Raw genomic sequence first — 24538 nt, 5'->3', positions numbered from 1 at the left:
ATCTCAAGTCAGACTTGATGAAGACTCCTAAATTCATTCACTGTGTAGAACAAAGTGTTCAGCTTCCTTTAAGCCAGCTTTATTCTGAATAGCTACCGTCTCACAAACAGAAGGCCTAAATCTCAGGTAGGTGTGGCGTTCATGCAGCCAGTTCTCTGTACCTGTGAGATGGTCATATTCAGGATATCCACTCTCACTGACATCACACAGATCCAAAAGTAGAAAAATGGTGTGAAAAGGAGCATTCACAGAAGCGTGAAAGCCTGAACCTTCAAAAAGAAACTGCATATTCTGACCTTATTCTTTGAATTTTACAGAACTGACTGTAACAGCAACCAAGGAAGGTCACCTTTAAGAGCTATACTCAAACCCTCCAAAAGACTACACACATGTAGTTAGGTGCAGGTACAGTTTCTAAAGGTACTGTGTTTCAAAAAATGTTGTAAAACTGGGAAAACTTTCCAGTTTGTCCATGTGTTCAAAAACCATGGAAAAGTGTGACATTACTGATTAAGAGAGCAGAAAAATATGCTGGCCAAATGCTATTGGTACCAAAACACAATAACTATGGACAATGAACGGCTACTCAGTAGCAGTTCCAGCAGCACCTGATCAGTAACAGGAGATTTCAGATTTCCACTGAGGGATATTAATCAAAGGTTTCTTATTGCCACAAGTGACCTCATCAGCAGTGGTTCTTAGTCTTTATTCCAAATGTTCGTTTTGCCTTTCTCATTTTTCTCCACCTCTAAGTAGTCTGAGGGAGTAGCATTATATGTCAATCCTGACAAAAACAAGTCAACTTGATTAGGAGTGCATGTTCACAGTCCTCTGCTGAGATTCACACAAGCATGGCAGAGTAAATCTGATCCCTTAGCTTCCAAAACAACTCGGGCCAAAAGGACTTCTCTTGGACATATTTCTGTGCTGATAGTAGCTTGAATGCATTAGCAATTGTACACAAACATTTCTGTTTGTTTTTGTGTCCTAATGGTGCGTGGTGTGTATTTCTGCAGGTCTGTTTGTAGTTGCACAGGAGGAGAGGGGGGTCAGAGGTTGCACCGGGGCGCGGGTATGTCACTGGGCCTTGTCAGATGTTTGTTCACAGATCATATCAGGTCTCCTGTCAGCCAGATACCTGCCATTGTGAAAACCTCAGCCTTGAGCAGATTTGGCATGGCAGTGAATACGCCGTGCACCTCCTGAATAGGAATCACCCTGAGGTGGCTGAGAAAGTGGGAGGGGATTAGACTCTGTCACCACAGGGGTGGCTGGCTAGGGTGAGGGGTAGGTCAAAGGTCAGCCAGGGACTATAGGGGCTTAACATCTTGCGTCATCTCTCAAATAGCAAAAAGTGGACTCTGGTTGAACACTCCCTCCCCTCACTTACTCAAGCTGCGCTCTCTGGGAGCTAATGACTCATTGGCCCTACAGAAATCCAGCCTCTCAATGAATAGCAACTACTACAGCATTCAGCATTGTGAAAATGAAGCTTAACACAAGTGAAAGATGTGGTAAAAAAAAAAAAAAAAAAAAGGTTAAAGTGTGTTTACATTCTGCAGAGAAAGATATTCGTTAATTCAACCTTGAAAAGAGTTGTTTCGTGGCATGCTTCTGCAAGATAACCCAACAGCAATTTCATTACTGAGGCTGCAGCTGCAGTTTGTTTATTAAGGGTTCTATACATGAGATTACAGGAGCAAGCAATTATTTGTGGTGTAAAGATCAAGTGGAGTTATGGTGTTTCTATCAGAAAAGGAAGTCACACTTCCTCCGTGTGTTGCAATTTGAGCTTCTCTTTTCAGTGGTTAGGTAGCCGGTCTGGCTGCACATGATTCCCCCTCCCTCTAATGGGCTCATTATGCGCGTCCACCCAGCCTCTTGCGAATGGTACCAAAGACAAAAAGCGCCATCAAGTCCTCTGGCACAAGCTGCACTTTAGTGTCATTTTGGTTTCAGCTGGTCAAGCACTCGTCAGCTTTTGCAATATTCCCCAAGTTGAAGACACGAGTGCACGATCATGTTCGTTTTGACCTCCAATTCACTGATCTATCAGTACAGGAGAGTTACAGAGATTATACAGTCTGACGCTTTCTGGAAAAACTTTACATTTGCTTCCAGTTTTCACTTCTTCTACCCATACACCTGACGTAGAGGTTTAGTATGGGTGTCGCTATCGCTCAGGAGAACACTGTAGCGAGTACTCGCACCCTCAGTACTGGTACAAATGGTATGTCTGGATACTTTGCTGTTTGTGTGCAATACTGCCAATACGTGGAGCATAATGGGCCCATAAAGGTGTTCTACCTTCCCATCCTCCCTGCATTTATAAAGGGAATAAGAGTATTTAAAATTACGTTACTTTGCTCTCTAAAATGCCCTTTAAAAATAAAAGCATTTAGAAAAAAAGATCTTTAATAATGTTATTTACCTAATTTATATGCACATCTACACATATACAATCTATTTATATAGATGCACATGTGACAACACATTTTTTTTATCTTTAATTTGTGACATTTCTTGTGAAATTTTAAGTTTCACACAAACCAAACTCATTTTTACATCTACATTATTCATAAATAAGGTTACCCATCTCTCTGTCTCCCCTCACTGCTTCAATGTTAATTTTTTCCTCCATATTTTATTGTATTTTGTCATCAGTTGTTCTTCCTTCTGTGTTCTTCCCATTATCAGCTGTCATCTGCTGCTAATCCTGTGCTTTTTGCTCTGCCTGTGATATGCTGATGATGCTGATATTTCCTGTTCCTCCTACTAGATTCTAGGTCACAGATTCCCTAAGGACAAAATGTGAGGAGGAGGACTCATGAGAAGAGAAGAGAAGAGAAGAGAAGAGAAGAGAAGAGAAGAGAAGAGAAGAGAAGAGAAGAGAAGAGAAGAGAAGAGAAGAGAAGAGAAGAGAATATACCTTGTCTCCATCAGGGTTCGTATGGAGGCCACAGTAGGTCCAGATCCCAAGTGATTGTAGTAGGGCCCTTCATCTTTTTCAATTATGTGCTCTGAGGGGGGGGACAGTACAGAGTAAGAACACAACATTTTATCTGAAAAACGAATACAAACTGTAGCAGCAATTGACAATAAACACTGGATTTTTACAGTGTATCAGTGATTCCACTACAGCATGAATTCAACACAGAATCAGAACAAGATTGGGTAATATAGTCACTGCTGTTCAAATCTATAGCTTTGGTGGTAATGTCCCCTAACACCAGCCTATTTAAAACAGTTTCTCTTTTGAATTTGAATCTTTGGTTTTAAAAACATTTTTGCCTTTCACATTGACCAAAAATTTTACATCTAAGCCCCAATTCCTAACAAACCAACTCTTGGATCTGAGTGTCACTTAAATTGCACACAAAGAAGACTTGAAAAGTACAGCTTGGCTTTGCATGTTCTCACATGTTGTAGTGTTTTGTAAAAGGACAAAGGTACAGCGGATGTGCTTTGATGTATTTCTGGCCAAACTCAAAGATATTTTCTTTGTAGGTAAAGCCAGATCTTCTATGAGAAGCATGTGAAAGTAGAGCTCATTGCGACATCCAGTTCAAACACACGTTCACACACATGAACGCACACACACAGGGAGTGGTGTGGGGAGCAAAACATGGTGAAGCAGAAGCTTTTTGAGGTAGTGTGTGACTCAGTATGTAGGGATGTTTAGAGGGAGTGTTAGTGTGTGTGTTTTGTGTACATCTGAGGTGATGTTGTGCATGAGTATGTGTGAGCATTTGACCATTCCCCTGCACAAAACCTATGGTTTTAAACCACACCCTATGACTTCAGTGTTACATTTTCTATGAGATACTGTGCAGATTAATGGTATGATGGCCTCGAGGAATTTCGCATTGCCCAGCTGTATCAGCTAACTGTGTGTTGTTAAACTAACATTGTGTTGTTCTTGCTCTTGTATCATTTCTAAAGTACAACTGTGGATGCCAACATTACCAAAAATGCCCTTAATGCGCTCCACACTATCAGATGATTAAAATGCGGTCTTCCACTCTGTGTGTGTGTTGTGTTTGTATGTGTGTGTGGTTGTGTCCAGAGGCAACATGAGGTCACATTCTGCTGCTGGTGAAAGGAGGCTCCAGGGCGTGGTTCATGGCAGGAAATGGAGTAGTCATAGTCCATTTATGTGCAAAGAAAAAAAATATGTGTGTATATGTATATACTGTATCCTGTCTGTGTTAAAAACAACAAATTCCTATGCAGTGTTATGCTATACTGCTTAGAAAAGGAAATGTGTAACATAATTATGAAGGCTTGTTGTTTGTTGGTCTTTACCCCTAGTAACACCACATGGTTAGCAAGTGTGTGTCATTGACACTGCTCTTCCCACTGCTGTGCACTCCTTTTAGTGCTCAGATGCAACACAATTTTATGGACCAGGCCTTAATCCATCCCAAATCCACACCCAGCAAACTGTCAGTTTACCCGTTTTCTCCACGTCTAGTCTTGGTTGTAAAACAACTCGTCCGACCAGCCAACCTAACCCCTGGATACACTTCTTGGGCTTTCTGAGTCAGTCACACAACAGGCTTAAAAGGCTGTGCAATGCATGGAATACAATGTACATGCAATACAAAAGATTCCATAAATTACACATGCATATGCGTAAATAACATAAACATATTTATATTTGTTTGAAAAATGGGAGTCCTAAAACTAGTCCGTGTACATCGAGTGGCTGTTGTGTGGCTGTTAGATCACAATCGATTTTTAATCAAAGTTGTCAATCAAATGTTGCAGTAAAAAAAGCTTTCTGTATTATACTTATATCACAAAAAGGATTTTTGCCTTGTCAGAGAGACTGACTGGAAATGCTGTTGTAGGTGGACACAGTGACAACATCTATCTGTTTATGGTATAGTTTTGTCATCATACAGTGACAAGTGTTGACTGGGAGATAAAATCAATGTGGGCAACTGGTACACAGTAACTCCAAGAAACAGGTTGTCATTTCTTAGTAGCCTGCCTGAGAACACAGTCTCTCGTTATTTGGTTTGTGTGTCGAGTTAATAAACTATTATCCACATTAGCTAACGCAGCAATATTCAGATTTACTGAGTTATTAATTAATGACTTACTGAGACACTATGCATTAGAATAACGTGAGTGTAGTCTAACAAATTAAATCTCCAGCATATAATGTCTTTAAATGAAACATTTCAACTGTAGGACCACCTACTTGGTTGTAAATAAATAGGCTTCCCTAAACAGGGTGCTACCCAAACTATGGGACTGAACTCCATTCTGTCTAACAAAGGCTCTGTTCTGCTTGCTTGCAAGACCCAAACCCACACAAAAGAGTCCTTCTGCCACCACTGCTATTGTTCCTGCATGTTGCCTTTATTGGCCCTCACTGTCACAGTCTAGATGGTCACTACCACGCACCCTGGCAACTTGCACATTCTTTCTTAGCTGCAACCAACCAGAAAACCAGAAAGAACTGGGGTGGGAATGGGGTGAAAAAATCTAAAAGTCAATCTGTTTACATCAATAAGCAAAGTGAAATGCTTACAATGGCCACATAATAGGCTGATTATTTTAGTGGAGGAATAAAACATTTCCAAAGATAACGAAATGTGCTCAAATTGACAAAGACTCAAATTGATCTCTAGTCAGAGATTAATAAGTAATGTTTTCAGAAGACTGATTATTGTTAGACTATTTCTAATTTGTGTCTGAAATGCACTTTGTGGATGGAAAGTAAGCTGTGTGACCATAAGCAGAGGCTGAGATGCAAAAACTTACCCACACAGGTGCAGGTGGGAAACTCTGCCTGAAGATCCTTGGAAGGAGTACTTAGCAAGCTCTTAGTGGGTGTGTCAAGATAGCGTAAAGGAGAGTCCAAGAAGCCTTTGAGAGATGGTGAAGAGGGCACACCTTCCTTAGTTGGTGTGTCCTCCTCAGAAAAGCAGGTGGTGGACAATACTGTTATATCACCCGAGGATTCAATTTTCATTCGTTTTGACAGCGGAGAAGCTGGCATGCTAAAAGTATCCTGCACCACTCTGGACTGCTGCTGCCTCTCCACTATATCTTCCTGTTTCAGAGGAACTTGAACAGACTCCCTGTGCTGCATCTCAATAGGCCGTTCTGTAGATGCCTGGCTCAAGGATGCCTCACTTTGGGTCCTGGACTCATCTTTGCTCATTCCCATCTGATGATCTCGATGAGGTGTGGGGGTGGGTTGACTTGTGGAAATTAAGGGAAGTGGCTGGGAGGTGGATGATGATGCAGGACTGAGGTCCTGAGGACTACTCAGGGATTCATTCCCTGACTTTGGGGCTGTAGCAGTCTCCTCCACGGGCTGACTGGCAGATACGTCTGGAACTGAGTCCCCAAATTCAGCCTCAAACTGGCGGATCAACTCTTCGTACTTCGGGTCCAAGTTAAAGACGCTTGGTACATTTGAGGTGCTGGGTGAGGATGTGGAGGTCATAGGTGTCATGGTGCTGGTATTACTGGAGGCCAGGCTGCCCATCTCTTCTGACTTATTGTGAGCTGCAAGGCCCACAGGTGGGAGTAGAGGGCCCAGCTGGTCTGGAGTGTTTTCTGATGGAACAGAAACAGTGGAAGTGGGTGTCATTGAGGAATTGAAAATGGATACCTGAGATTGGGCTGGGGCAGGGAGGCCTGCAGCAGCAGCAGCCTGAGTGAAGTTACTGTGGAGGGGCAGTTGGTCGAGTGGACCTAGTTGCAGTTTGGCCAGGGGTGCGGATCTGTCCATCATGTGGACTGGTGGTTTCTGTGTGGTGATCTGAGTCTGAGGCAGAAAGGTTGGCATGGAGGCTTTCTGTTTGGGCTTCTTGATGATTATCTGTTTGGGTTTGGGAAGGGGAGGACCCAAAAACGTCTCAGTCATAGCTTTAAGACCAGGAGATCCTTGGCTGATTTTTTTCCTCTTGGGTTCCTGTTTGATGGCCAGATGTGACAGGGCCTCTGCATCCATCTGTGGCCACCATTTTTTCAAATTTTGGCAAGCCAGAGGCCCACGTGGGCCAACGCCTCCAAAGCCAGAGGGGTGGTTTGAGAAAAGATTCCTCTTGTAGTGAAGGTGCTGTTGTAGAGCTGCCTGAGTGGAGTGGCTAATGGCTGCTTGGCCAGGAGAGAGGGGAGTGCCAGGGTAGTGCTGACCCTGGTGCTGACCATTAGCCATACCATAATGTCCCATGGAGGCAGGGTGATGATAGTGGTCAGCAGAGTCTGACTCTTGTTTTATCCTGACCAATGCCGGGTTATCCTGGGCCTGGACAGTCCCATTCTGGTTCAAGCTAAGTTGTTGCGAAGCTGGAAGCTTAAAAGGAATTTTGCTAAACTTGCTACTGGTGTCACCAAGCAGCTGTTTGAGCTCTGACATGGGGTCTGAGCTACTATGAGGTGCAGTGGCAAGGTGAGACTGAGGCTCAGACTTCACACACATCCATGGATTTCTGTGTTCAGATCCTGTGCCTGAGGCTTGCTGCCACTGCAGGGGATTCGGGTTGAAGCCTGGTGGTTTTCCCTGACACGGGAAGGGAGAGGTAGAGGACTGGACAGGGGTAACATGGGGCGGATGGCCCTGGGATTGGGGTCTGTGGTGCTCACATGACTCTAGGGCCTGCTGGCTAGTTTGTAGTCCTGGAGGGACAGACTGAGAGCGTGAAGAAGATGAGTAGGTGCCAGAAGAGGATGGGATCATGCCAATGCCATTAAGAGGCTGAGATGCGGTGTTTTGGTTGTGTTGATGGTGATGGAGGTTATTTGTGTAGGGGGTTTGACCTGGGGAAGAGGCAGTTTGTGGGCTAGTACCAGATAACTGTGTCAGAGCATCTATGGCGATGGCTGTCTGAAGACTGATGTTCTTCTCCTTGGCTATGGAGAGCACCTGTGGCGAGCAAGGAATCGGTGGTTTGGAGCAGGGCACTTGATCTGGGTGAGTGCCTTGGCTTTCCTGTTGCTGCTGGGAGCATGAAATAGACAGATGGTGGCCACCATTTACTTGTTGGTAGGTCTGAGAGTGATGCAGCAAATGGGGTTGCTCTATGTGAGGTTGTAAATGTGAGGGAGTATCAACCAGTTTGTGGGAGCCTTGATCCTCATTGGTTGCTAATTTTATCTTCTTTTCCAGCCATTCAAGGTAGTCTGGACAGTCAGGCCCATCACAGTCGCAATTGGGAGGCTTGTGTCCATGTTTTGCTTGGCTCAGTGCTTTCTGTAAGGTCTCCAGGTCTTCTGAAGGTGGGCAGCTACCCTCAGGAGCCCCTGCAGAGATTCTAGCTTGAGCCTTCCCAGCGCCTGTTTCCTGGGTAAACTTCTCATACAAATAGGCTGTAGTAGCCTGCAAGAGGTGGCAGGAAGAGGAGGAAGAATGAGGCAGTGAGCCAGCAATAGCAGAAAAAGCCACCAGATTGTGAGCATCCTCCATGTCTGCATGGTGTACAGGTTCAGCAGGGGTTGCACCACACGTTTGCTGTTGTTGGGTGTCGCTGACCTTGCCATGTCCAGGCACCCAGCACTGCCTTGGCAGCACGCTTTCTGCACACTGCTGCTCTGTTTCTATAGATGGCTCACCATCATTAGGGTACTGATTCACCCCATTGGCCAGTTCCAGGCTCAGCGCGCCTTCCTGGAGGCGGTCATGTGACCCAATTTCCATCTGGCCTCCACTTCTGGGGCCATCCACTGAAGTAACTTTGTGAACAGTCTAAAAGACAAACACAGAGCACAGGTAATGAGGATGTGAAAAACAATGGATTCAGATGCACATCGTACACATTAGGTATGGCTTTAAAATAGTAATTGTGCTAAACTAGATTATGCTATACTAAATGTACTCATGGCATTCAGTAGTTACTATTACAGCATTCCTTGGATGAGTATCAACCCAGTAATCCAGGACTCCATTCCCTTCTTTCCAGCTCTTATCCAGAGTTTGCCACCCACCTCTCACACATGCATAGCATAAAGTTTCTCCGGGTCACACCAGTAAGGCTGGTGTAAACTCTTCTCATATTCAGTGGGCTTATTTTACAACTGGTAAGTCACAGGTCACGTGACAAAATTCCACAGTTGTTTATAAATGGACGTTCTACTTGAGATCCGCTGGGCTATACAAAGCAGGCAGTGGTGTTAGGAGACATTGTGAGCCAGATGTGGGAAGCACAGAGAAAAGAAAATGCAGTACAAATCCACATCCTTGGACTCTGTTTTCATAATTTATTACTGGAAATATTAAAAAAAAAAAAAACACTGAGGACTTATCAGCATTTTACTCTTATCTCAAGAAACCAATAAGGGAAACAAGTCAAATGCTTAATGTAGCTTTTCAGAAACACAATTACTTGATTAGAACGTGTAAATGTTTATAATTTCTAAATGTAAATTATAAAATAATAAATCAAATCGGATAGTGAAGAAGTGGATTCATTATGGCCTATGCCATTTTACCAAAGTGTATAGAATCAAGAAATGTCTTCAGTTCTTTTATATACTAAGTGTCTGGATGTGAGCAGCACAGCTCTGTTTACTGGGTTTGTAGACTCATTTTTTACAAGACCAAAATTCATTTCCTCTGAAACAAGACCTTAAATGGTAAACCCAAATTGGCCTGAATATCTAAAGATAATCTCCTGTCTAACAGCTACTCATCAGTAGATATAAATCAAGCTGAGCAAAGATCAAACTGCTATGGATGTTGAAAGTACAGTCATGAGATTTATCTGAGAGAACTGCTGACCAAGTGTGGATTTACAAAATACTGGTGTCCTTTGTTCAAGAGTGAAGGGACATTTTAACACAGCCTCATGATTGAACAATACAGTTATTTTGTCATGACACCAACACAGAGGGTTTTAACCCCTGTATGTATGCACTGGTGTTTAGTTTGAATACATACTGGATATAACCCCCCAGCAGATTATGTATCATATGATTAATGCTTATTTAAAGACCCATTCTATTTTTAGGAAGTTGGGGAAGGTCAAATAGTGAAAGCAGAAGCAAACTGAAAACAATCTGCTTCCATGTCACCACTTCTGAACCAGAATTTTCAGTATAAAATAAGACCAAAAACCTTTCTGTTTTTGTGATTTAAGCAACACTGTTATGTGGGACACCAGTGGCTGGTTATATCTTTTGGTGGCAGTCCTATGTCCTACACCTAGAGATGTACAGGAACAGGAATATCAGGAGACCATGTTTTGCATCTTATTTGAATCTTTCATACTGTGTGCTGCTTTGTTGTCCCTTTAATTCGTTTCGTTGCGCTCTCTTTTCATCTTTGCTTCCACTTATTGGATAAGTGTAACAAAAGTCCTTGTTAACATTTAGGAAAAGAATGTGATTTGTGTTAAAAGACACACTTCACAACAGAAACCCTGCACATCAAAAAGTGAAGTCTGCCTGTTGTGTTTAAATGTGATGCAAAGAGGTCTCATGAAAACAGGCTGCAAAAAAACAACTCATACATTGGTGAGTCAGACTTTAAGCCTTCACTTAAAGTAAGAGGTTTTCCATCTGAGTGACCACATGCAACATTAATCATGTGATTATTGATTAGTTCTACGATTCAGATTATAGATTGTTATCATGTGGTCTTTTGGCTTGATCACGCAGTAGATTCAGCAGGCACAATACTTCCCAAGTCAGGTTTCACAGTTGATTTGATGCTGGGCTTGCATGGGAAGTGGTTGAAAAAGCAAATTCACTAGTTTAATTCAATAATTTACAGACACTCCCAAGCATCAAGCACCCCACAGCTATAGGAGGATAGCTTAAGTTATCATTTATACAGTAAAAGCGCATTACTAATGGACACATATTGCACATAACACTGCACAGAAATTGACCGATGATAGCACTTTTTTAATTCAATAACATTAACAGTCCCATGAGTCTTTGCTTTCTCTGACACAAAACTGTCCAGAATCCCAAGTGACTGCCCCTCTCAGCTTGATACAGTACAGAGGGTCGACTCATACAGGACAATTAAAACACTGCTGCAGTTTTAAATCTGTGCTTTATTGTTTCTGCGTCATTAGTTACTATGACATCCATCTCAAGTCAAAGCAAGCCATTTTTAGGGACATTTTGTGTGATGATTACTCATTTTAAGCTTTCAGTGTTTCCACATTGTTGAAACGTGATCACTGAGCATGTATATATATGTAGTGACAGTGGCTTGTGCTATAAACCATGTGCTTTTCAAACATTAGTGTAGCAGTTCAGGAATTTGATTCACTAGTTTTCATTTCTGATTTCTGGTTTCTCCATATCTAAAATGACTGTAGGCTGTGAGGCTTTTCATAGTTTGACTTCCTTTTTTCGGAGATTGCAGCTCTATACTATTATCTCTTTTCCTCCAAGTCAAAATGCCAACCTGGTCATCTTGAAATACATTTTCAAACTTTTTATTTTAGTCTGCTTGAACAATGGAACAAAATGTAAAGTGGTGTCGATCTTTCAAAAGTTATGTTGTTAAATTTGTCTAAATCTCAGTGATCTTAATACATTAAGTCCAGATGTGGTTTGCAAATAAAACCAGTGAGTGTACAAGCCATTCAGTCTTCAGGTTGGTTCCTTGTAGATTATATTATAATGAATCCATCAGAGAAGAAAAGCAAACAAAGATAATCCAAGGGCAGCTTCAGAAATCATTGACAGAGTTCATGTTGTTGCATTTGAACTTGCTCAGAGGTTCACAGGAGAGTGAAACAGTGGCACTATATGACTACATTAGATGTGCTAGCAACACAGAGGGAAGTCTGCAGGCTGTATTACAGTAAATAGTTGAGATGCTTCAATTCGCACCTGCTGCATGCTTTGTGCAGTTGTGTTCAGTTTAAAGAGCCCAAAAAACTAGAAGATGCTTGAAGATCATGTTGCAGAGGAAGACGTTATTTGTTTTATGCATACACTTTTAAATATATAATGTATGTAGATCTGAATCACTCAGTATTAGATCATCCCCACCAGAAGAAAAGAAAGAAAGAAAAGGGCTTCAGTTTGTAGCTCCATTAGTGTGCGGTAGCAGAAGTGAGCCTGATGTCCAGCTTCCCCATCATTTGAATATTATTGAAATGAGCCTTTGAAGTGGCTAATTACTGGACATTCTGTAAGCCTTCTGAATTCACTTTCTGTACTGGGTGTCTAGCAGGGGACTCCCAGGGGGGGTTGCTGGTGTTATGGGTGAGAGGTGAAGCTGGTTTGGAAACCGGAGAGTTTTAGAGGAGGGTGCAGCGAACAGCCGGCATGCAATACGTGAGAGGCCCCATGTTTTTACTATCAGTAGCATCAGATGGGAAAGAGGAAGGGGGGGTGGAGGTAGCTGCGTGCAGTTATGAAAACTGCAGTGTGTTGAAACAGAGCGACTGCAAGACTGCATAACCTACGAACCCACAATCACGCACAGTCACACACTGACACTCTCTTTTCCTCCTTTTTTCACAGTTGTGCACACAAAACGCAGCAAAAGAAAGGTCAGAGGGGTTCGAAGCTGAACACCCGGAACAAATGGACTTCGCTGAGCTTTGACGCCAAACAAACCCAAACCCTCCTCCACCGCACACACACACACACACACACACACACACACACACACACACACACACACACACACACATTAAAGGCTCTTTTGACAAAACTTAGTCGATCTAAAACCAGTCCAAATTGTGAAATGTTGTGCTGACACCTGCACCGCTTCACACCTACCCGGCTGCCCAAACTGCACAAACCACGTGCTTTTGCAAATATTTACACTACGACATAGCCTGTTGTATTCTCTCTGTGTCGCACACAAACACACTTGTGCAGACTTGACACACAAAAACGGCACAAAGTGTATCCAAAAACACCAACCAGCCCAACTGGCTTAGACCTTGTAGAACCTGGTAGACCAGACACTTGAGTCTGGGAGCCCTTTAAACGAGACAAGCCTGTGCAGTTTTGTTTGTGAGAGTGCTCTTTAACCCTGACACTGGAGGGAGGAGACAGAATATGTGAGGATAGTAGAGGTGGCGGCGGCAGTGGCGAGAGCCTGTGAGTAGACAGCTGAACCTAAATCCAACACCAACTCATCCTCCCTCTTATCCTCCTCCCTCTTCTCCCACCCCCTCCCCTTCCCCTTTTTGCTGTCGTGCCGAACATTAAGCAGAGACCCTGACAATATGAAGCTGGCTGAGAGCCTCTAGGACACAGCAAACGCGTACTTACGTCGTCCTAGACGTCCAGACGGGGCTGCCGGTCGAAGAGTGGGGAGCAGAAGAGGAAACAGAGAGTAGCATGAGAATTGCTCGCCGGTGCAGCAGCAGTCCACGAGCGATCTGGCCTTGTTGGGGGGTTGTATTCCTCGTTTTTTTTTTTTTTCTATTTCTCCCAGCCCGGGCGGCGCGGTGACACACACATAAATGCACTCACACACGGCCAGCCGCACGCACAGCGCACACCTCCCCCCAGCACACCGCACACGTTTCTCATTCTCTTGCCTATTCTTATGACCAGCGCTTTCTGTTCTCTGCTTTTTCCTTTCTCATTATCTCTGTCTGCTCCTCCCTTCCCTTTTTCAATATCCTCTTTCTTTCTCTTCACTACAGATGCAGTCGGCTTCTCCTCGCAGCCCCCACCTTCACCTCCCCTCCTCCTCCTCCCCTCTCTCTTTCCCTCCTTCCATTGCCCTCCCTCTCGCGCAGCCTCTCCCTCCATCTCCTCTCCCCTCTCTCTCTCTCGCGCTTTTCAGTGTGTGTTTAGAGCGAGAGGCCATTATCTAAGCCACAGCGGGCACGTACGAATGGAATGGAGGAGTGCGCAGTGAGCAGAAACACAGAGAGCGGTGGGGGGATAGTTGCTAGCAGCAGCAGCAGCAGCCTTGGAAACAGCACAGTGCAGCAGAGCTCCTTACCAGTGAGAAAACCCCTCTCGGTCTCTATCCACACCCATTCCACATTATGTGCTCTGCTGCATTAGATTATGTTATATATAAGGCTCTATCTCTGTCTGTGTGTGTGTTTTGTTTATCGCCATAAGCCCCATACTGGCAATTCTGAGTGTGACAGAGCTTCTCTGCTTTCGACCGCAGAGGCAAACCAGCGGCTTGCAAACGAAAACGCAATCTCATCGCGCAATGGCATCAACACAGGGAAAAAAAGAAAGAGAGAAAAGGGAGCAGAGAAAAGCATCATTACACTCCTTGTTTATGCCTTTTGTAAACGACATCCGTTTTTTTTCCTCGCGGACATTTTTGCTCCATCTAGATTGGGCTCCACCGCGGGCCGAAGGAGAAACCACCGATGATGGTTGTTCCATCTCCATTTTCATTCCTGTCCGCATTCACATCGCTTCCCTGTTCCTCGTGTGACAGGAAAAGCTTCAGACCTACACCTGTGACTGATAACAGATCCTCTAGGATGCTCTCGCAAGAGAGGGAGAGGATTGCTGGCGCTGTTGCCGGCCCTTTAATCCAAGATCCAAAGGACGCAAACGCAAAGTAGAAGGCTTCCGACTGCAGGAAGCTCAGGGTCACTTGGTTTAAAAGAAATCACCAACACTCTATGATGTCAACTCACTCCTGCAGATGTCGGGAAGCAAACGAAAGAAGACCTATATGCTCAGGAGTAAAGCAGCAAGGCGGCTGAATTGGGCAATGGAGAGTGAGAGGGGCACGACTCTTCAACATCGGTGAGCAAGAGGAACAGAGTGGAGATAGGAAGAGGGAAATCTGTGGAGTACACTGTTGAAACGTGCAGAGTTGATCAGCTGTTCGTGTGATACTGATTCTGTAACCAGAGGTACGAGAGTGGCACAAACAGAAAAAGGGTCAGGAGGTTGCTGCCGAATGAAGACCGCGAGGAGCCGACTAATCACAGTTCATCGATGGCTTCTGTCCTACCCGTCCGCCAGCGTGTGACAACGTTCTCCCATTCCTCACCATTGTCGCCTTTCCTTGCTGTCACTGGCATTATCATTATGAACGCCGTCATCGCCTCTGGGTGACCGGCTCTGCGGTCCTCTCTTCGCTCCTACATTGCTGGAGTTTTGGAGAAGATTTAACCAGGAAGAGGAGGAGGAGGTTGGGTATTATGGCCGTCTCCCTCATGCAGATCGCTGTCAGCTCCTGCGTAGTGTTTTTCTCTTATATTACTGAGCATGTGTGAGCTACACTGCACTGTGGCTGGATTAACTTCTGTAGCCCTTCCCTGCTTCACTTCCTTTGGCTTTCCCTGTCTCTCCTGGTCTCTCATTTTCTCTGGCATCTTCAATCTGCCTTTGCCTGTCTCTCTCTCTCTCTCTCTTTCTCAATTCGTCTCTACTTTTTTGTTTCCCGAGCTTTTTGCCTCCATCCAGCATAGCTTATTGCATTACCGTTCCAACACTTTTCTCACGCGCTCGCTCTCTGGCGCTATAAAATTGCACACACTGTCTGTCTCGTTGTTGCCGCACAATTTCATATGTACACACACAGATGAGCGTCAATCCCAAAGAGAAACACAGCCCGAGCCGTCTAAAAAGGAAGGGGAAGGAGAAGTAGAGCATTAAGGTCACGTGACCAGGGAGGGCCAATGAGTGGGAAGGGAGAGTATAGTGAGCGAGAGAGGTAGGAAACACATGTGGCGGTGACGTAGCTGTACCGTCACCGTCATCGTCATCAGTGTCTCCCACCAGGACGCTTGCCTCCACCACTGGGTGGGCGCGTGTCATCCCAAGCACATGCCCACCATCACCAAAACCACACCAAAAAAACTGAAGCTCAGAAAGCACGCTCTTTTTATTCACCCGGCTGGCTGGTGTTCACTCGCTCACTCCCCCGACTGTAGTGACACAGCGTTTCTCGCTCAGCATTTGGCTTAACCCCTGAATCTGTTCTGTACGCACACTTCCTCATTTTAGACATCTCCTGAACACAACAGGCTCCTTAAACAGTCCCATCTTATGTGAAGTTAGCACTTCCATAGTTTATATCCAAAATTTGGAGAGCGAGGCAAAGAGGATGAAAGAGAACTTAATAAACATGAACTCTGCCTGACTCTGTCACTGTCCACAGCTGAGTAAAACAAAGAAACGCTGTTTGACCAAAACACCAACATGAGGGAAGGGATTCAGCTGTTTCCGACACATGATGTGCCCACACTGTAAATACAGCATGTAAGCTGACACAGTTTGCTCCATGTCAGAAGGCACGAGTAATTTACAGTAAGAGTGCTCTTGATTCAAGCACGTCTTCTTTGATGACTCATATCAGCTTACATCGGTGTCATTTCACATAAGACATTGCTCAAAATTTCTTCACCACCATCGGACTGGCCATCTCTGACAAAAGGAATAGAAATCTACCGAAGCGAGGCAGCAATGGCAGAAAAGCGCGTTGTCGCTTTAAGATGCTGGCGTGCGTTTCGTGGATTCCAATGCTGCCATTCAGGTTTGTTCAACAGAGCTGGTGTGAAGTCACCTCGTGAGCACAACTGTAGCGCGGTGAAAGAGAACGTTAGAAGTGCAGGGCAGTCGTGCCTTTAGCAAACTTTTGAGTCATCGAGGTTACCTGATATTTGAAATGACAACAACAATCCACGCAGCTTGACATTTAAGTGAAAATGAAATCGCACTTACGGTAAACCTGTAATTCGGCATTGAGAGACACACAGGAGAGGTAACAAAGACTCCTCATCGATCACTTCATTTCACGGTGTAGTCACATTTATCATCCAAGATGAGTTACTGCACGCCCTCATCTCTCTCCCCCTCTCAATTCTCAGGCTCTCGCTCTTTTTCTCAGCAGCACGGAGGAAAGGTCTAGGTTGTAGGAGGGATGACTGACAACAAAAGTCCATCCGCAGCAGTGTGTGTGCTCGCTTATGAGTAAAGCTTGAGTCATCCTCTTCTTTTCAACGAAGTCCTGACACAGAACCCTCAAACAGTGAAACAAGCTTTTCAATTTGCTTTTTTTTTTGCCAGCACCTCGCTAGTGGGAGGTGTACGTGAATGAAGCATACCGACAGAGAACAAAATGTTTGCTTTTCAGGCAGTCCGGGAGTTGAATTCTTGCGATTTCACTGTTAGACGTGCTTTAAAAAAACATTTGTTTCCAGCAGTGACCAAACTCACAGGAGCATGACACAAGGGTCCTTTGCCTCTCCTAACATCACTTCCTGTCAGCTGATTCCATTTCCTCTATCCACCTCTGTGCGCCCCCATCCCCAGCACACATTGTCCCGCATTCTAATGGCATCAAGGTCATCGGATCTGACACACTGTGTGCACCCCCCTCCTTCCCTTTCTCTTTTTTTTTTGCTCCACATCTCTTTATCTTTCACTTCCTGCCCCCCCTCCAAACTGCTCACATGCACGCAGACGCTCCAGTGCATGCACACCAACTGTCAACAAATGCAGAGGCATGCTTTAATGAGCTCTCTCCACTCTCTCCACACACACACACACACACACACACACACACACACACACACACACACACACACACACACACACACACACAGAGTACACACTAGTATGCACACAGTCCACTGAGGGTCACTGGGTTTATTGGTGGGGAGGGGCCAGAGACCATAGGGCACATTATATTTAGCACCAAGGTCGTAATCATAACATATTTTGGAGGGGAGACTTTTAAATGTGTTCTGTATCCTTTCTATCTAGAGACAGAGAACAGATACAGCAACATATGGAGAATTTATGTGAACTTTTATTTGCATAATAAGTCCTGTATGTATATTCTAATGCTTCTCTTATGATTCAGAACACTACACTATTTTCCGTATAGTTTAGTCATTTTTTACAATACAATCTACAAAATGCGTGTGTGCGTGTGTGTGTGTGTGTGTGTGTGTGTGTGTGTGTGTGCATGTGTGTGCGTGAGCGTGTGGGTTTAGGTTTTATTTTAGTCATAACTGGTTTTCTGAAAAACACATAAAAACAGTAATGAGAAAACTGCCTGTTTGAGTAAGTGTAACTGCATCTGTAACTGTAACTTGAGCAACAAGACTCTTTACCTATTGTTCATTTTCAGGCATCACCTAATTTCATCTGTGCACCTGTCTGTTTGGCCGTTTTTCTCTCTTTGTTTCAGCTTGGTGTCCAAACACACTCGTGCCAAACCCCCACTCAGCCAGGACGGTGTTAAGTTCAGGGTATGTTTAGGTGTAGATTGCACCACAGCGTAGTGTATATCAAGTCTGAGTCATACCTCCTGACATTTGGCACGTGTAAGTCAGCACGGATTGCCCAGCTGGGGGAAGGCCTACCCGCCTATCCCCCGTCAAACCCCACCCCTCGCTATTCCTCACAAAGAGAAATGGAGGAGTGGCTTGCGAAGGAGGAGAGGAGGAAAAAAATGGGAAAGGTGGTGCCGGGTAAGAGGCTGTTAAGCAGGGTGGAGCCACAAAAAGAAGAGGAAGGGGAAGGGGGGGCTGTTTTTAAGAGACAGCTCTTTGTGCTTCAGGATTTGAACAACAGCAGGATCAATGAGCAGAACAGAATGTGTTATCAGAAAGTTTTTGGACCTGAGACAAACAGGGTGAAGGGAAATGAATGAAAAACAAGTGAGTTCAGAACGGTTTGAACCTGTGAAAGAACACTGCGTGCCGCTACCTGCTCGCCTTTTGTATGCCAAGTGCTGAAAAAGAGCTGAGTGGTCAGATTTGTTTGGACAGTGATGTAATCGTTAACAGAACGCAGCAGTAAAGATGGGCAGAGTGTGTTCTGACAGGTGAAACACTGACTGAGAGGCTTGGTAATGACTTTTGGGTTGCAATATTAATTTTTAAGACTCGAGAGCGAGAAAGACATAAAGCAACAGAAACCTGCCTCAGCCCCTGCACGGTGGCTGGTTGCCAGCCTTGTCTCTCTCTCAGGACTCGGGCTAAGATTAGCTTCCCATATGTTCAAGTCAGGCGTAGCCAGACTTAAAGGGCCAGTGCTCGACCGTGGCAAAACAAGGAAGCCTTCACTGTGTTTGCTGATGGTCTACATCAACACACATGTGAAGGTTCAGCGTGCATTTTTAATCATTCCAGTGAAAGCTGGGCTCATAACAGATAACTACTGGAAACTGATAAGATGCGGTGCTTTTCTTGTATGCTTCCAGTTATAGACTTTGTTCTTTAATATCGTCCTTTTTCGTGTGTGTGTTTTGATACTATGGCATGAAAACTCCCACAGCTGTTGGGCTGTATTACATAAAACCTGGCAGCGTCTGGCAGCAGTGGGATTCAGGATTGTTTAAACTGGATGCCCAGTGGGAGCAGCAGAGCAGCCGCCAGAGAGGCGAGAGTTCGAGCTCAAGCAACAGCTGATGACTCCTGCCCTTCTCCCTCCATTCATTTTTTATTAACTGCGGCACGGTGCGGCTGACGACCTCGCTCTAACATCAGACACCACCAACGATGCCACCGACCGCAACTCATCGCGCTCGCAGGATACCAAACCAGGCCCCCGCCAGGTTTGGTCACTAGTAACAGAAACCCAAAGCAGCCCAGCGAGGCAGTGCCGAAAGAAATGTCTGCTAATTGTCATTAATTAGAAATGAAACATGACAATAGTTCAGGGTTTTGCAAGTCCTTAATGACTGCATACAAGTGAGGCAATTATTGGTGACTGTATAAATTAAAATGTCACATCAAATTCCACAAGGACCTATGAGATGTGATGTTTTGAAATCCTGGGAGTGCTTTTTCTTTTACAATCTCGGCGAACATTTACTTTTCAACCAGTGCATCTAAAGTAGAGCAGGGCGATATGACCAAAAATATTTATCACGATATACATTTGAAAATTTGCGATAACAATATAACTGACGATATAATTGACACTAGACAAAACACTTTAAAACTCCACAACTTTATTAGTGCAAAAAAAAACAAAACAAAAAAAAAACCCATCAATGATTTTCACTTAAACAAGCAGCTGTTTTTTATGTGCATTAGAATTATATAAAATTTAACAGTGCAAATTTCTTGCTGACAGTTTAACCAAAAGGCATTTCCAGTGGAAACTGGCCGACATATATTCAGCATAACCATGTATAATATCCACAAAACTTAAAAAGAGGTTATACACACACAATACGGTAATATTATGTTGAAGCACAGTATGTATCACTCCGCGAGGCTCCTGCCTACGATAGCCGTAATGATCCGACAATCCATCAAGCGGTGCGGCTTCGTAGCTTAGCAAAGTCGTACTAAAACATTTGACAGATTTTCGAGCGCCGTGTACATAAAATAGTTTCGAGGTCAGTAAACACAACCAGAATTTGTACATAAGGCACACGGGATTATAAGGGGCACTGTCGATTTTCAGAAAAATCAAAGGATTGATTTTAAGTGTGCCGTATTTTCCAAACAACACGGTAATAACGACGGCCCGCTAGCATGCGCTACCGAAAATAGTGTTTTGTTGTGTATCTGACGGACGAAAGCTAAACCAGTTGCACACCACTGAAGTTGCAGCATTTTTACAAACCAATTCTGGTTCATCTGTTTCATTCAACGGTCCGCTTTCTCCCTTCTCGTTCTCCGTCGCCGTCATGCTTTTTCCACCATGTACGTATGAAAACAAAGGCACTGCACATGCACGTTTTACCCATATTCTATCACGATATTTCATTTTCTTATCGTTGCCCAACATTATACCGTATTACCGTGAACGGTATGATATGGTCCAGCCCTAATCTAAAGTGACTTCTGAAGCAGGCTGTCCTCAGTGTAAGACCAGAGGTGTGTCAAGTGATTATGCGGGTACACTGGGTAATTATTTATCTGTCTTTTTGTAGACAGTCTATGTGCTGCACAGTGCTATGTGTCCAGCTTGTTTTGATGAAAACTTGCTTCAAGCTCGCTGTCTAATTCAGAACATTCAGAAAGAGGTTTTACTCATGAGGTATCCATCTCAAAAGTTCCCTAAAACTGAGGTTGTTAAAAGCTTAACAGTCAATATTTGGTATGGCCATCTTTATTCTTTCTTGCTTCTAGCTTTCTTATCATTTCTTTAAGTAGTCTTCAGGAATAGTTCTCCAGGTTTCTTGAATGACATTCACATCACTTTTATGGATGTTTCTACTTTTTGTGTTCTACTTCCATTATGTGTCTTTCTATCCAGGTATGCTTTTGTGTGTTTGGGATCATTGTAATTGTCTGCAGAGAGTATTGCATGGTGGATTAAAAATAAAACGTACTTTTCTGTGTTCATATTATGATCAATTTTGACAAGATCCCTAACACTGCTGACTGAAATGCAGCCTCAAACCATGACAGAGCCTCTAACGTGTTTTACAGATATAGTAGACGCTCACTGCTGTACCTTTCTCCTGACCTCCTGTATCCATATTGACGGTGTGAAAAAGTTGGATTTATTATTTTACAAGATATTTCAGGACTAGATGCATCTCTCAGGTCTTGTATCAGGTCTTTGCTGGATTTTTTTCCTTGCCTTTGGCTGATGGCTCTTGGGAATCTGCTATTGGTACAAAAATACTATTTTTTCCCTGTCAAACTGTGCTATCCTCGACATTTTTTATAGATTCAACTCACAAAATGTGAACAAATTGGGTCATATTGTGACAGGCTGCTTGTAACAAACCGCCTACAAACAATTTAAAATTTGCTCTTTCTAACTAGATATAATACTGGTTCAACCTTTTCTATGCTGAAAAAATAAGTGAAAAAGCAGCCTCTGTCCAAACAAACCCTTTCTGAAATTCTGGAGAACTATTGCATTTTTAAAGACCGCTTTAAAAAAAAAAATACTACAAAGTCTGGCAAAACACAAAGAAAGAAGGAGTGGCTTGTTTTACAATAACATGCATTTGATTGCAGAAGCTATGTTATTATTAACCCATTTGGTAGTTTTGTTTAAATAGTCTTTACTTCCCATAATACAGTTTGTATTTTCAGGAAGTAAAGATGCATCTTTCATTTCTTGGAAAAAAAAACTAATATTGTTACATAACATAACAAATGCCCAAAATAAAGCATCAACAAGAAAGATCTGTTCAAAGTAGGCCAGTCTACCAACTACGGGAATTCTTCACAGTCACAGTTTACACAAATTTGAATAAACCATTAGCTGCACTTCTTTACTGACTGAGTGGAAACCTCACAGAACAGTAAATACATCGAAAGCTAACACTGAATGGAAGAGGTGATGTCAAACCCTCCACTTCCTGAGTTTGTACTATACACCAAACCACTTACTACACAAACACACACACAATACGCACATGTGGTGCCGGCTAGCTGGTCACGTGACCAACTTTGGACGCCGAACGCCAGCTAAAATTAAAGCAATGATGTCATCAGACATTCAGTGTTGCCACGGAAACTAGGTCAGTATTAACCCTTTGCCGATGAGGCCGGGGATTCCAAAGCTCGACGAGTGATTAATAAACATTCCATGTGCCATCACGTACACAGCAGCGTCAGGGTTTCTACTCTGTCTCTGACTCGTTTCCCACCTGTGTGAAGTTCACCTCGTGCATAAAGAGGAAATCCTGTGCATAGGCGTGGAAAAAAAAAAGAAAAAGAAAAGAAAGAAATCACACGAGCGCAGTCTGTCTGTCTGTAACCCACTGTGGTACACCTCTCAATTCAGCTTTGCTTCCTGAGCAGCAGAAAAACAAACTTGCTTTCAAACTCACTTTAAACCATTTTGTTTAATGTTCTTGGGGCTGTACATGCCTAATGATACTCTGTAACTGCTTATTTTAGTTTTCTAAAATGGTGCCCTCGGTCTGTTGGGTGTAGACTGTGTTTGCCTGTGTGCGACCAGGGAAATGTTTGACAAGGAAACAGATCTTGGTCGAGATAAACACTCCACCCAGGATCCGCACGGCAACCATGACCCTCTGCAAACAGGAGCTCAGGACAACTATAAAGGCAGAGAAACTTGTTAAACACAAAAAAGATTATATTCCCCCTTTAAACCAGATGGTCGTATATACCTTGCAGATAAAGAGCTTGCCCACATATGGATTGGGATTAAAGCAGCTTAGAGGTAAGATAAAGTAGACCATAGAACCATGCTAACCCTATTTATGACATTTGAAACTCACTGACATATATCACTGCAGATGTGGAGGTGAATCTATTTCGCTCATCTAGGATTTCAGGTCGCTCTCGGTGCACGTGACAGAAGTCAGATCAAAGCTGTTTTTTTCCCCTTTTGGGAGAGGACTTCACAAGATTCTTAGAACTCAGACAATTGTTTGATGTTCAGTAAATTCCTTTATGAAACTTCGCACGCCGCCCGTCCACATGCCTTTCCACATAAACAGACGAGTGTGCCCCGGACCGGCGAGCTGAGGCAACAGCAGCACTCAGCAGCGACACGCCACAGGTTACTACGCCCGACAATCAACTACGTATACGCATGCGTGACCCACTAACTTTTACTCCCTTTACCTCATTTGACTCCAGAACCTAGGAGAAGCAGGACGGCCTCCCCAGCTCATGAGCCAACGTGCAGAGTTCCTCCTCCTCCTCCTCCTCCTCCCCTCCTCCTTTCCAGGGCCTCTTGTATCTACACATGCCTTGCTCTGGCACCAATCAGCGGGCAGCGTGGGACGCTTTAAACTGAGGATGCTGCCACTTCATCAGTAAGGGCGCTTTAACTTGGCGCGCCTCAGACATAAACTCGGAGCAACTGTATTAAACAGAGTCAGTTCCCAGGCGGCAAAGACCGGGTGTGAAGACGAGACCAGGGATCTGGCACAACTATATTCCACTTAGAGATGATACGAGGGATAACGCGGCATCCACCGGGGAGAGGAGCGTATGACATACCAGCGACAGAGCGAGGACAGTCACAGCTGTGTAACAGTTACACTGGTTAAAGCAATTCTTACACACATGCGTAATCAAGTTTTTTGTTGTTGTTGTTTTTTAAAGAACAGGCAAACAGATACAGACCGACTGAGAAGAGGAAGTGATCACTGGGCTGACTAACCATGACATTAACACCTCATCCAACAGCAGCAAACGGGCAGAGATTATGCATAGACGCAGACGACAGACATGGGCACAAACACTATTTCAAACCCACCCATCAAGTGTCATCTCTTACCTCAGCTGCCAGTTCTGGGCTTCCCAAGCAGCCTTGACCGTTGTCGTCCAAATATTCCACCTTTACAGTCATTCAACAGAACAGGGATTGGGGGGGCAGAGAGAGAGAGAGAGAGAGAGAGAGAGAGGGAGGGAGGGAGGGGAAGAATAAGAATCAATAGAATAATGCGACAAGGGCCTGTTCAAAAAGACTCATCATTGAGCATTAATGTGCCACCTTTACAGCTTTGCACAACGGCACACGGGCTCTGCCATCCGCAGTCTCTTCATCCCATTCCTGTCAACCTCAGCGACCATCAAAAAGCGCAAATCTGTTTTCTTTGATTTCTGCTCAAACAGTGAGCCGGCACTTCCCTCTGCTGCCGGGACAGCGAATGAGAGACGCAAAATAGATTCGATTTCAGTTATAGAATTATGTAATGTCTGTATCCCGACTTGGTGCAACCTTTCTAATATATATATGTCTGATCATC

The 24538-nt window shown here is 44.0% G+C and overlaps 1 protein-coding gene across 4 annotated transcripts in view; it reads right to left on the bottom strand.

The window, feature by feature from the left end:
- The window catches only part of tet3 (tet methylcytosine dioxygenase 3), a 50315-nt gene that overhangs the window by 10286 nt on the left and 15491 nt on the right, over positions 1–24538 (bottom strand). For 2 of the 4 annotated variants that reach the window (XM_080892888.1, XM_080892890.1), the window contains 3 exons: positions 24067–24126; positions 5776–8710; positions 2930–3020 (listed from right to left, as the gene is read on the bottom strand). In XM_080892888.1, the coding sequence (XP_080749014.1) occupies positions 2930–3020; positions 5776–8710; positions 24067–24126 (3086 nt within the window). Of the gene's footprint in view, positions 1–2929; positions 3021–5775; positions 8711–13215; positions 13596–24066; positions 24127–24538 lie in introns of those variants that run through there. The other 2 variants (XM_080892891.1, XM_080892889.1) reach the window with 2 other exon arrangements.

This window comes from Rhamphochromis sp. 'chilingali' (genome assembly GCF_963969265.1).
Source record: "Rhamphochromis sp. 'chilingali' genome assembly, chromosome: 10".
Lineage (NCBI taxonomy): Eukaryota > Metazoa > Chordata > Actinopteri > Cichliformes > Cichlidae > Rhamphochromis > Rhamphochromis sp. 'chilingali'.
This window is presented reverse-complemented; position numbering and strand designations above follow the sequence as displayed.